The sequence below is a fragment of the Cynocephalus volans genome, chromosome 1 (assembly GCF_027409185.1).
Source record: "Cynocephalus volans isolate mCynVol1 chromosome 1, mCynVol1.pri, whole genome shotgun sequence".
NCBI classification, from domain to species: domain Eukaryota; kingdom Metazoa; phylum Chordata; class Mammalia; order Dermoptera; family Cynocephalidae; genus Cynocephalus; species Cynocephalus volans.
In genome coordinates, this window is record NC_084460.1 from 188,396,734 (window position 1) to 188,409,566 (window position 12,833).

At 45.3% G+C, this 12,833-nt stretch overlaps 1 protein-coding gene across 1 annotated transcript in view; it reads right to left on the minus strand.

The window, feature by feature from the left end:
* Window positions 1-45: 45 nt before the first annotated feature.
* C2CD2 (C2 calcium dependent domain containing 2) overlaps window positions 46-12,833 on the minus strand; it is a 55,417-nt gene continuing 42,629 nt past the window's right edge. The window contains exon 14 of the mRNA XM_063109626.1: window positions 46-3,933. Coding sequence (XP_062965696.1) covers window positions 3,713-3,933 — 221 coding nt within the window. The 3' untranslated portion in view covers window positions 46-3,712. The remainder of the gene's footprint in view (window positions 3,934-12,833) is intronic.

Sequence of the window (12,833 nt, forward strand, 5' to 3'; positions counted from 1 at the left end):
AGACTTTTGAGACAGCACAGGACTCAGCAAAAACAACTCAGAGCATAGTGTTCCATGTGCACATTTATTTCTCTCAAAGATTGCTCATGTTCCCGCCACACCCTCTCCAAGGGAACCCACCCAGAGCCCCGCACAAGGCTTGGTGTAGGACTGTCATCTGTTTTTAAAGTGCTACCGAGGAATACAATCATTGTCGTTTAAATGTATCACTTCAGCATCAAGCCAAACCTGTCCACAGGCCTGGAAAACCTTTCACTTTCCTCTCTTTTAAATGCCGGTTTGACATGACATTGGGGGTAAATCCAAACTATAAGCCACAATTACAAATGATACATTACTGTGTAGTCGTGAGCTCGATGAACTGAGCAGTTTAATGTGTTTTGAATTCTCTTTGCACATAAAACAGGAATGCTAAAGATAATGAACTAAATGTAACCTGAGTTTGAGTCGTAAGATTTAACAGCATCCTTTTCCCCGTGCCAGTTGCTTTGGTAATCACAACTTGACTGGTTTTGGGCTGCAGAGAGACTGTGCATCAGCGCTATGCCAGTACCGAGACCGTTTTCCATCAGACAGAGATATAGGTTCTGACTTCCAGCGCCCACCACCTTGTATTCTGAAGTTTCAAGATCAAGAGCCACAAATTTATTACCCAGAAAACACCCGCTTTTGGTGGGAGCAGTGTAAATTAATCTTTCCCTTTCTGCTCAAGAAGAAAATGCACAACTCTCTCCTACAGATGTTGCCAGTAAAACCCTGGCAACAATCTAGAAGGGTGCCTAATCTGTAACTGGTTGGCAGTGACTAGCCAAGTAGCAATCACAAGGAATCAAGGGCTGGTTGTGAACTTAAACTTGAAACGTGATTAAAATAAAGTGCTCTGCCTAAAGCCTCTTCCTCACAGCAGGTTTTCATCTGGAACAAGGGAACCACTACTTCTGTTATTGCTACATTAATGCGCACACACACCACCCCCCACCCCCCTTAAAGTTCCATTTCACTCCTCCACAAAGAAAACAAGACATATCCTTAAAGCAGATGGGAGGGTTGTGAGCTCATTCAAACCAACATGAGAGCACCTGGTTCCAGAGATACAGACACACGTTAATATCAGTGTTCATGAGGAATCGCTTTAAGAATACCACCCTGCAAACATTTCATCAAGACAAAATCCAAAAACAAAAGCCCTCAAGTGACTAAAGCTTGTAGAAGAGGTAAGATGATTTACACATTAGTATTTTCAGCATTTGGTGTATAATTTTAATCAATCCTTAAATGTAATGACATTAACATAAATACCCTACACCATGAAAAAACAAACCTGGATACACAGCTTTTGGAAAAGAAACATTCACAGTATCAATACAGCCCCTTTCCTCCCAGTGCTACCCTAATTTTTTTTTTCATTTCCTCGTACTGAAACTCCCTGCTATGTTAGTGTTGTCTGGAACTTCAGAAAAGGTAATTAGATGTCATGACTGCGTCTATAGGAAGTGGAGCCCTAGATGTAGGTATTAAACAGTGAACAGAATGCGTATGGGTTAATCTGGGAATGGGATGATTTAAAACATTTTTTTTTTTTTTTTGAGATTGAGAAAGCTTAATCCAGAACTCTGGATTAACACGAATAAATGGAGTTTACCTGAATTTCAAAATTAAAAAAAAAAAACAATTATTAAAGACTTGTGATCAGTGTCTGAAATCCTGCTGCATGATATTTTCTTAGAACCAATTCTTATGTCACAGGTTCATTCTCCCACATGACAAAGAGCAGTACTACTTCAAATAAAACAAAACAGTAAAGTGACCATCCGTTCCAAAAGACTTGTAGTGATTACTAACTTTGGGGACTAACTTGGTATTACTACACGAGAGTACTTCCAAAAATTCATGGAAAGATTCATATTATCTTTTACTTCTATTTTTCCACAATCTTTTGGAAGTACCCTCAGATATTTGGAATTCCAGGTGCTATTTTACAATGATTAAAATCGGAATATAATCTCTGAAAACAAAGCATGGTGGAAAAGTCATTTTAAAAGTCACTTAATAATTCCTGGAACACCTAAGAATTTTTTTAATGTGCCTTTAAAAGTGAAATTCCTAGGGCCAGCCCGTGGCTCACTTGGGAGAGCGTGGGGCTGACAACACCAAGTCAAGGGTTAAGATCCTCTTACCGGTCATCTTTATTTAAAAAAGAAAAAGAAAAAGTGAAATTCCTAATATAGTTTTTGAATTTCTCCCTCAAAAGGAAAAAAAATCTATAATTTTGGTTTTTATAAAGCTTTTTGTTCATCAATGGCTCTATTCCCTGAAATATTTAATGTTTCAGGATTAACAAAAGAGCCTGCAGGAAGGAACTCACCCATTTCACATCCGTGACAGAAGTCAGGTTTTCATACCAGCATTTAAAGTCCTATTGGGAGGAAAATGAATCTTATTAAACTGTCAAAACATTTCACTCCAGTGACAGTCACTCTTTAATAAGTGTGTCTACTGGAAGTGGTACGTTCTAAAGGGGTGGACCAGTGTGAGAATGTGAATGAACAGAAGCAGACAGTCATTCTGATGAGGAAAGTGGTTTGAAAGATGCATACAGATATCAAAGTCCCGTGCCGAGTTTATCACCTTTTCCACTAGAAAGCAGAACAAGGGCACCCCGAAACGTGTCCAGGAGCACTGTTCACAGCAGAATTCTGCAGAGCTCATCAAAGGAATTTCACGCAAGTTTGGCCCATTTGTCATCAAACTTTCATTCCTAAGACTGACAACTGAGACACAAGATAACCTCCTCTATTGCCCTCAGAGTACTTTGTTTTGGCTATTGGCAATATTTGGCAAAAACCCTGTTTGTGTGCAGTGACCATGTTCTAGTAGCTGTTACTATTGCTTCTAACTTCATTTGACAGGCTTGCCAGACAGGAAAAAAATATCTGCGTCGTCAACTGCACCACCGGTATTAGTAGAGCTTCTGACACGACAGAGAAAAATGTGAAAACCACATAAGAATTCATATATCTCCCACTGGCAAGAAGGATCAAAGTAAACTTAGAAAAGTGTTCAGTGTAATGTACAAAGGACATATTTAGTATTGCATAAGGTGTCACGTTCTATGGCTAATATCAAAGGCAGCGTCTTCTTATATTTGTCAGGGCATTTCCATTCCTGTCATAGTTTCTCTATCAAAAAATCCTGCCTATGTCCCACCTCCCTGTACTCAGGGCTAGGCGCACTTTTTAATTTGAAGCAGCAGATTAGGAGAGGTGACCCATCCCTTCTTTTCACAGTGACAGCACAGAAGGGCCTCTCCTCTTTGGAACATGGTCCAGGCATGGACCCCAAACAATACTTGTTAGAGTATAGAACGGGTAAAACTGACTCCCCAAGCCTGCTCCTCCACAGTCCGTTAGAGTATATTATTTCATGCACAATGTAAACCTCCTTTTAATATTTAACCTCAACTCTTAGACTGAGCACAGCCCAAGCTGTGGGATTACCAAGTCTCCTTTGGCATCTGGTGGCAAATTGGGCTTTGTCAGTTCTCTTGGGGAAGCCTCCTAGCTGGAGACTCAGATTTTTTTTTTTTTTTCCCTTTTAAAGACTAGATTGTTGGGGAAAAAAACAAGCTAGAAAAGCGGGGCCATCTGACAGCTGGCCGGCACTCTGGCTGTGTCCTGGTGTTCACGAGGGCCCATGTCTTCTGGCCTCAGCTCTACGTGCAGTGCTCCACAGGAGCGCCGTTCACGGTATTCTTGCTTCTGTGCCTGGACAGCAGCTTCCTGTTCAGGATCCTGCTGAGGGTAGTCCCCTTCCTCCGGGCCCCCTCTGGCTGCTGCAGGAACACAAGGTCATTGTGTGACTGGCTCATGCCTGGCTCTTTCTGTTGATGCCGCCGGCGGAAGAACAGCTTTGCGCCTTTCCTTAAAATTCCTCCTGGAAGAGTAAAGCACAGGGGGCTGGTCAGGTGGGCTGTGGGTGAAATGCCTGAGCGACGAGTCCGACATAAGAAAGAGAAAAGGTTAGCTCGAATGCCTCTGACGACAGCTGGCTTACTACTTCAGCATGCTATGGCTATCCCCCACGTGAGAAACACAACTGGAATCTGGCTCATTCAAAACTGGAATTTTCAAGATGAGACACACCAAAGATTATGATGGTAGAAGCAATGAGCCTGGACCATCATCCGGTGCCCAGCCCAGGGGAGGTTAATATCACTGACTGTCCAGTCAAACCACGTGCAAGTGGCTGCAGCCCACAGCCCCGCCCACTCCCCTTCATCAAGAAGGGTGCAAATGTATAGAGGTATTAAGTACCCGGAAAGGGCCTCACACTGGCAAAACCAAATTAAGTACCCTGGGAACAATGGTATTCACTTTCTGAGGAAATTTCCGTAATATCTGGCCTTTGGGGAGTAAGTTTTTTTATAATATCAGATTGTATTGTATACATATTAGCCTAAGCCATATGAAACTAGCTACTTGATCGTTTTTGACCTAAAAAACCTCAATTTTGTCTGATTTGACCTATTTGTCCGTGATGCCAGGTAGTGGAATATGGAATAGAAAACAAAATTACCACCAGCAGCAACAATAATTTCAACAGCAGTGATTTCTTAAAGATCAAGTTCAAGCTAATGCAGCGAGGCCAAAGCCCACTCATCTCCTCTTTCACAAATTAGTTTAACACCCTATTAACTGAAGCCCAGCAAGGTCAGTAGTATTTCAAACTAGCATGTGAAATTCATTGCCATTTGCATGTAGGTGTTAATGACGTTGAAAGAAGATAGGTTTGATCATGATTCTGAGGAGCTTTATACTTAATTTAGCAATTTATTCTTTTCGTAATAGGCATAGCCAATAAGCATTTCAATAGCCATGAAGATACACAAATAACCACTCATGTTTATCCAAAGGAGAGGATAAAGAGTATCAGTTTGCTCTTCTAATGGAAGGCATGCCAATAACCATGGCTTGAGGCGTTGAGAAGCCTGGCCTAGACCTGCCTATGAATCTTTGTGCAATCAGCACTTAATGGAGAAAGGAGGGTGCCTGGATTTCTTTCAGAGGCCACTAATGGGGCCTGACTTTAGGAATCAACATCCTTATCCTATCTGTTCTGCCCAGGTTAAGTAGCAGACACGGAGAAGCTGGAGATTTCCAAGGAATGGGCTGGATTTAATCTGGTCAAAGCTGCCAGGAAATAATTTTTAAAAACTTTTCTCTTTAGATGCAATCAATCACCTATTATGAAAAATCGTTAAGAGAGTTTTTACAATGACCTAAAGTTGGGGAGCCTGTGTGTAGGAGTTTTAGGACTGGAAAGGGAATGAAAAAGGAGGGTACGTGTGAATGTGTAAACTACCCAATATGCTACATTAGTAGGACATAAATGTCAGTTCCTGGAGCGATTCACATCCCTGCAAAATGCGGCAGATCATGAAAAATCACTGATTAGGATGTGTTACAACAACTGAATAATGAACACCAGCTGGACATGACTTTGGAGTTGGCCAGTGGGGCTGAGGCAGTGGTGCCCATGTGGTTAATTACCCCAGGTATCAAATGGTACCTGCTGGGGAAATGCTCTGAGCACAGGGATGGGGGATCCTCGGCAGAGGACCCCCACCTCAGGCTATGAGGTGGCTCTGAGCAGACCAGGCTGCCTCAGCTTGGGGGTGGGGTACCTAGGAGGTATTTCTGATCTATATGTACCTGCTTTGGGTTCTGTGGTAGGTTAACCTTGGAGTCCCCGAAGGGTATATGACTGTGGGGCTCCCACATTTGGATCAGAGGAAAAAAGGTCTGGGAGGACCCGTTACATTGAATTACCCTAATCCCCCCTTCTCTCCTCCGCTGAAGTGGAAGGCTGGACGAAGGGAGCACACTGACCCCTCCCCTGGTCAATTGCACTCCTAAGAATGTGGAACCCTGGCAGTATGAGCTCTCTCCTGGAAGGGTGCGTCTCCAAAGCCCAGTTGGCACGTATCCCTGTACTAAAATTTGCTCTGGGGTCTGAGGTGTGAGCCGAGACAGTAGTGTGGGCTGAACTCTGTTTCCCCAAAATTCATGTGTTGAAGTCCTAACTCCCAGCACCTCAGAATGTGGCCTTATTTAGAGAAAGGGTCTTCGCAGATGTAATCAAGTTAAAGTGAGGTCATTAGGGAGGGCCCTGATCCAACATGCCTGGTGTCTATAAAAGGGGGCGATTTGGAAACAGACAGGCACACAGAGGGACGAAGATGTGAAGAGACACAGGGAGAAGGCCCCGTGGAGACGAAGGCAGAGATCGGAGCGATGTATCTACAAGCCAAGGAACCCAAGACTCAGCAACCACCCCATGCTGCGAGAGGCCTGGAACAGATCCTCCCTCCCAGCCTGGGAAGGAACTAGCCCTACCCACACCTATGTCTCAGACTTCTGGCCTCCATGACTGTGAGAGAGTAAATTCCTGTTGTTAACCACCCCGTAGCTGGTACTTTGTTACAGCCCTAGGAAACTATACAGCCAGGACAGTGAGGGGAGTATCTGACTTAAGATGAGGGTGTGGAAACACCCCTCCATGTCTTCCTGTTCAGTCCCTAGAATGTCAGCAGCCACAGGGAAGGATCTGGAGCACAGAGGACAGAAGAGCTACATCTTCAGCCCTGGGACATGCCGAGCCACCCTGCATCCGCTTAAAGCTGCAGATGCCCAGCTGCAGATGCTGACGTGGTAGGGCCTGGGCATGAGCATTTTTCAAAAGATCCCAGCATGTAGCTGGGGTAGCTGGGGTGGACAACCACCAGCTCAGGTCAAGGACCACAGCTGTCAACACGGGGCAGGCTGGGGGGAGGGGGTGGGGAGCGGCAGGCAACACATTTGCTCTCCTTTGTGCAGTTCCTCACACTTCTTCACGTGGCACTGTCTCCGGGATGTGCAGACCACAGGTGCCTTGCTATGCAGAAGAGAGAGGGAAGCCAGGACATGGAGACAGGGAAGGGGTGGCTGTGTCCAAAGGGAATCTGCACATTTTTGGAGCAACTGCTATAACTTAAGTGAAATTGCACTTTACATGCCTAAAATTCAAATTCTTGCCATATTAAGATGAAAAATATCATGGATTTTCAACCTGCGTGTAACATTAGTAGACTAAAAAGATTTGTGTGATGTATTTGTTTTAAACTCTACTGCTGGCTGTGGATCGTCCCACAATCTAAGGGCTGGCTTGTTTCAGTAGCATTTTTTACTATTTTTTACTCCCACAAGTCCTGTGCCTGCTTCCCTGTGCCACACACCACACAGAGGGACCTACAACAGGGCTATTTTCCCTTCTTCTACCCTTACTCATGCCCTCTGGAGCAGGTCTGCTGTTTTGTTAAATGTCACTGTGCATCCTTGATGCCAGAAACCAGATGATGATTTCTGTACCCTCTTATGAATCTTCCTGAAGTTGGTGACCTTATCAAATGGGAAATTTGGGAACAGAGATAGACACACAGAGGGAAGATGACATGAAGAGACACAGGGAGAAGGCCATGTGAAGACAAAGGCAGAGATCAGGGCAATGTATCTACAAGCCAAGGAACCCCAAAGACTGTCAGCAACCACCTGACACTGGGGGAAGGACCTGTGGGACTTTGTGTGACTTACACACTTTCCCCTAACTTGGCATGACTTCTCACTGCTTCTATGGGGATGACAGGAGCTTCATATGGAGGACAGTCATGTGAGGGGAGGGACTGGGCTGTGAATTCAGTTCTACAGGCTGGAACTTCAGTTACGTCCCCCAACAGCTCTGAGGAAAGAGGTCTGGTCCCTAGCCTACAAGTGAGGTAGCTGAGGTCTGGAGAGGTGTCGAGGTCACACACTTGCTACTGGTGGGCCCAGGGCCTAAAGGTGGGCTTTCTGGCTCTGAAACACATGTTCTCATGCCACCCTCTTCTGTGTGTGTCTAAGCTGGAAGATGATGGAGCCTGCCCTCCGAGAAGTGGTCATCAAGGTGTCTACAGAAAAGGGCATGTCCATAGACCCTGGGGAAGTGCCTCCAGAGAGTGTGGAAGGGGAGAAGCTCTCAGGGGGCTCATGAAGCAAAGCCCTCCATTCCAGCATGGAATCAGCAGGAATCCCAGAACAAACTACATCTCCAGAGAAGCACTCTAGCCATGCACTCTCATCTCAGGGGCTGCAGCTTAGCTGTCAATCATGAAAATACCAGCATAAACAGAGGCCATTCAACTTTCATTTATAAATGACAATTTTAAAGTCTGTTTAAACTTGGTTACTATATACAATTACCCTTAGCGTAAATAATGTTGGAAGAACAAGGCCACAGATTTGCTCAGGAGACACTGACATAGCTGCTCCACAACTCAGACAGGCAAGCACACTCTCTTGTCTGCTGAGAAATGATACCATGTGGAATTTACCTGTCTGCCTACCTCGATTAGAGATGACTCTGATGGCTAGTTTTTTGTGTCAACTTGGTCACAATACCCCCGATTCAATCAAATACAAATCTAGATATTGCTGTGTGTAGGAATGCCAGTTAGAACTCACTCCATCCTTGTGTCCTCCGGAGCTCTGGCTTCAATAGTTACAATCTTTCCCCTGCACAGGTTGCTTAGCAACTGAGGAAGTGAAAGTAATAGAATGCTATGCCTACCTAAGATAAGGAGAGGGACTCTAGCAACCCCAAGGATAAGCAGCAGGAAGCTGTGAGGTGCCTGAGAATCTTGCACTTCTGAAACCTTTTTCTCTTTGTCATAGCTCCACTTTTGTCTCAAAGTCCCTTATAATCTTCAACTCCTCCCCCCCAGGGGTTGCAGAGAAAGCAGCTGAGCAGCCTTTGATTGATAGTCTACTCAATACCTTCCCTGTAAGTAACCACCCATAAATAATAATGATTATAATGATAATAAACTCCTTATAAAACATATGGAGTTGCCTGCTTCATTCGTTGGTCTCAGGATACCTCTTTGGTTTGGTGGTCATTACACTGTTAGATCACACTTGGACTGTGAAGGTATTTTGTAGAGGTGGTTGACATCAACAACCAGTTGACCTTAACCGAAGGAGATTATCTTGGATAATGTGGGTGGGCCTCATCCAATCAGTTGAAGGCCTTAAGAGAAAAGCTGAATTTTTCTGGAGAAAAAAAAATCTGCCTCAAGACTATGGCATCAGCTCCTGTCTGAGTTCTGCTGGCCTGCCCTAGCATTTCAGCCTTGCCAGCCCCCACAATCACATGAGCCAATTCCTTAAAATATATGACCTAGTGGTTCTGTTTCTCTGGAGGACCCTGGCTGATAGAATAACTGGTAGTTTGGAATGTTGCTATTGACCTTGAGCCCACAGAATCTGTTACCCTTTGCTGATAGGGAAGTTTACACCAACCAGGCAAGAGCACTGTGGCCCTTTTGATTTTATGAAGCCTGACCGCTGTAGTCCAGGCTATTGTATCTACGCTAACAGGCAAGAAGCAAGACTTAGACCTCACCCACAACCTTAAAGAGTCCTTAAGATACAATTTGGAGAGAAGTGATGTGGATTTGAGGCAGATATCCAGGATTTCAAATAGGGGACAGGGAGAGGGATAAAAATCTTTCCTTGGTTCTAGAAAGGTTAAAATAAATCACGAGAAGTCTGAAATTTAAGATATATAAAAGAATGAAAAATAATTATTTTAAATTATAGCTTTAATGCTGAAAATATTTCCAATTTTTTTCCTGTTTGTCTCTATAGAGTCTAACAGACATAAAGAGCTAGTTGAAGATCCATCGTAAAATCTGGTAAATAGAAAAATAATAAGCAAAGCCACCTTAAAAACTGTAGTTTGCTGCCCCAAGAACAACTTCGGATTTCAGCCGGTGCCACGGATAATCTGTTTATAAAAGTGACTCCTTTTTAGAACTGGAGGAATAGAGGGAAGCAACCTCCTCCTGTAGGTGTCACAACAAGGTGGCGTTGTCACACCAGGTAACGGAGCAAGCACCCTCACCTGACGAAGGTGCTAACCTGAGCTGGAGTGCTTTTGAGGAGAAACATGGGAAAACTAGCAACCTGGGAAGGGAAAATGGGAAAGGGGCAGGAAAAAAGCAGGTTAGGTCAACTTCTTGCTCTGCTACAGGCTTTTCTCATAAAAAGGCTACGCATAATTAAAAAATTTAAGACAGAAATAACTTACTGTGCAGGCAATTAATTCTGGCTGGCATAGCGATCCTCTTACGTTAAAGGGAATGAGCATGAGATGAAGAGAAGTGAGAGGTAAAAAGAATTACGCAGGAGCACAGTCAGAATGAAAGTCAGTACGAGTTCCGAGCCGTGTACATCACATGCACACGTGAAGTCTGTGCAGCACATTTGGCAAGGTTTTATGCTTTCAAATTTTTTTCAAAACCTCCCTCAATACTTTTGCTTCCACACATAAAATTTACTATCTTAACCATTCTAAGTGTACAGTTCAGTGGTGTTAAGTGCTTTTACATTCTAGGGCAACTACGTCAATACTTTTTTAAACTAAAAATAAACTTAAAACTTGAGAATAAATGTCCTATATTGGCTGTAGCATCACAATATGTATATTTCCAAGCAGCAAAACTTCAGGAGAATTCTAAATATACAGGCACTGTCAGAAATCTAGTATAAATTCCTTGCTATGACAGAGGATACTGGTGGTTCTTAAACCAAAAATAAATAAATAAATAAGCTTTAGTTTAAAAAAGAGAGGAAACACCACAGAGCCACTCTCTACATCACCAGTTTTGAAAACTTTTTGATGGAAAATGAAAACTATTTGGCACCCATAACACAGAATCGTCTGAGATTCTGACATGTCAGAGAGATGCTGAGTATAAATCTCTTGGAAAACACTGGAATGAAAAGACAATTTTAAAAACGCTGCCAAATACGTCCTTTTAAAAAACCTTTAAAAAATTCTTTTAAAAAAACCACTGCTGCAAGAGAGGATTGTGCTGCACGACGAAATGTCCTCACTGCGTTCCCAAATGCCAAGCTTCTGGGGGGGCTCAAAGCACATGCCGGAGGTAGACCCCAATCCCCAGCCCAGCCCCCCAGTGTCCTTGCTCAGTGGGGACACTCATCCACCTGGCCAATGGAGGGAGGGGAACAGGATGCAGATGCAGCAAGGATGGAAGGCCAGGGAAAGAACTCTCCAGAAGGCAAACCAGAGGGAGGGAGGGAGGAACAGACAGGATAAGGGAACCCTGGTCTTTAAATGGACAGGGTGAGTGAGGCTTGGCATTTCAGAATGAACAAGGATGGTGGACTGGGAGGTTTGGGTTCTGCAAGGACAAAAGGAAATGGACCATTAGGTCAAAGAAGGGAGAGGAAGAGACATCCCACCTTTGCCCCTTGCCTGCACTCACCCATCTCCCTTGGGGTCCTCTGGCCCTGGGACAAAGAACAACCAGATGTGTGTGTGGCAGGGGACCGGCAGCCTGGTCACTTTTGACATAACTTGGGCTTCTTCACAGTAGCAGGGGAGCCTGCCACAGAGGCCAGAGTGCAGGCCACAGCTCCCCAAGCACTCTGTGGATGTGGGCCCATGCATGAAGCCCCCCAAGGCCAGGCGGTAGGCACAGAGGCCAAGGGGTCTGGAGATCTTACCTGGGAATTTCCTCCTCCTTTCTCTTTCCTCTTCTCACCTTCAATTCCTCCTCCCACCTCTCCCTGCTCCACGTTGGCAAGGGGGGTGGGTCAGGGGAGAGCGGCCACTGTGCGATGGTTGAGAGACACGAAGCAAGAATGGGGTGGGGGTAAGGGCAAGGACAGACTCAGCCCACACAGGTTCTCTACCTGAGCGCCACAGGAATTCAGGACCAGGTAACACTCTGTGGCAAGGCTGCTTGCTGTGGGGCCACCCTGCACACTGGAGGGTGTTTAGCAGCCCCCCTGATTCTACCCACTGGATGCCAGCAGCACCCCACACCTAAAACTGTCTCCAGACATTGCCAATATTCTCTGGGGGCACAAGTGCCGGTGTGAGAAGCCCTGTTCTGTGTGAGAAGAACAAAGGGGGAGAGAGGTGGCCACAGAACCACTCCCCAAGGCTCCAGAGCCAGGAGCCACTGTGACTTCCTAACATGCACGTCCTCGGGGAGTCCTGAGAATTCTGCGGGAAGGCAGGGCTGCCTGGGGCCCCGTACAGGAGGCAGAGCTGGGAGTTAAGGCTGAGTCTACCCACGGCTCAGGGCTGGGCTCAGATGCTGCCTCTCCCCCCACCCCCGCCTCCTACACTGGATCTCATCATGGCTGGGAGAGGAAGCTCTGCTGGAAGGTGGGCACACAAGGTGGGCATGGTCCCCGTCCTATGGAGGATGAAGTAGAGGCTCGGCGAGAGCTGAAGTCTCACCTCTAGAATCAACTCCAAGCCCCTAGACTACATTCCCTCAGCAAATACATTTAGGTTACTGTGATGCCAGGGCACTGTCTGGGTAAAACTGCACGCACTATATAAATTTATAGTTTCAAAGCACTGATTCAGCGCTAATACAAAACAAGTGTTTATTCTGATGAAATGATTACCTGATGACTATGTACATATTAAGTTGATCAATTAGCTATTCTGGGAGCTTCTCTCCTGTTAGGTTCAGGTGGCGAGGCCTGGTCTGTTTGAGCTGTGGGGAGAGCCTGAGGCACACATGAGCAGCAGAGATGATGGTGTCCACAGCTGAAGGAAACCTAGTCTCAGCCCAGCTTTGCTCTGAGTCCCTGTGGCCCCATCATTATAGAGAGCTCTTACACACACACACACACACACACACACACACACACACACACACACACACACACACGGATTCTGAAAAGGTGCCCTACACACACACACACACACACACA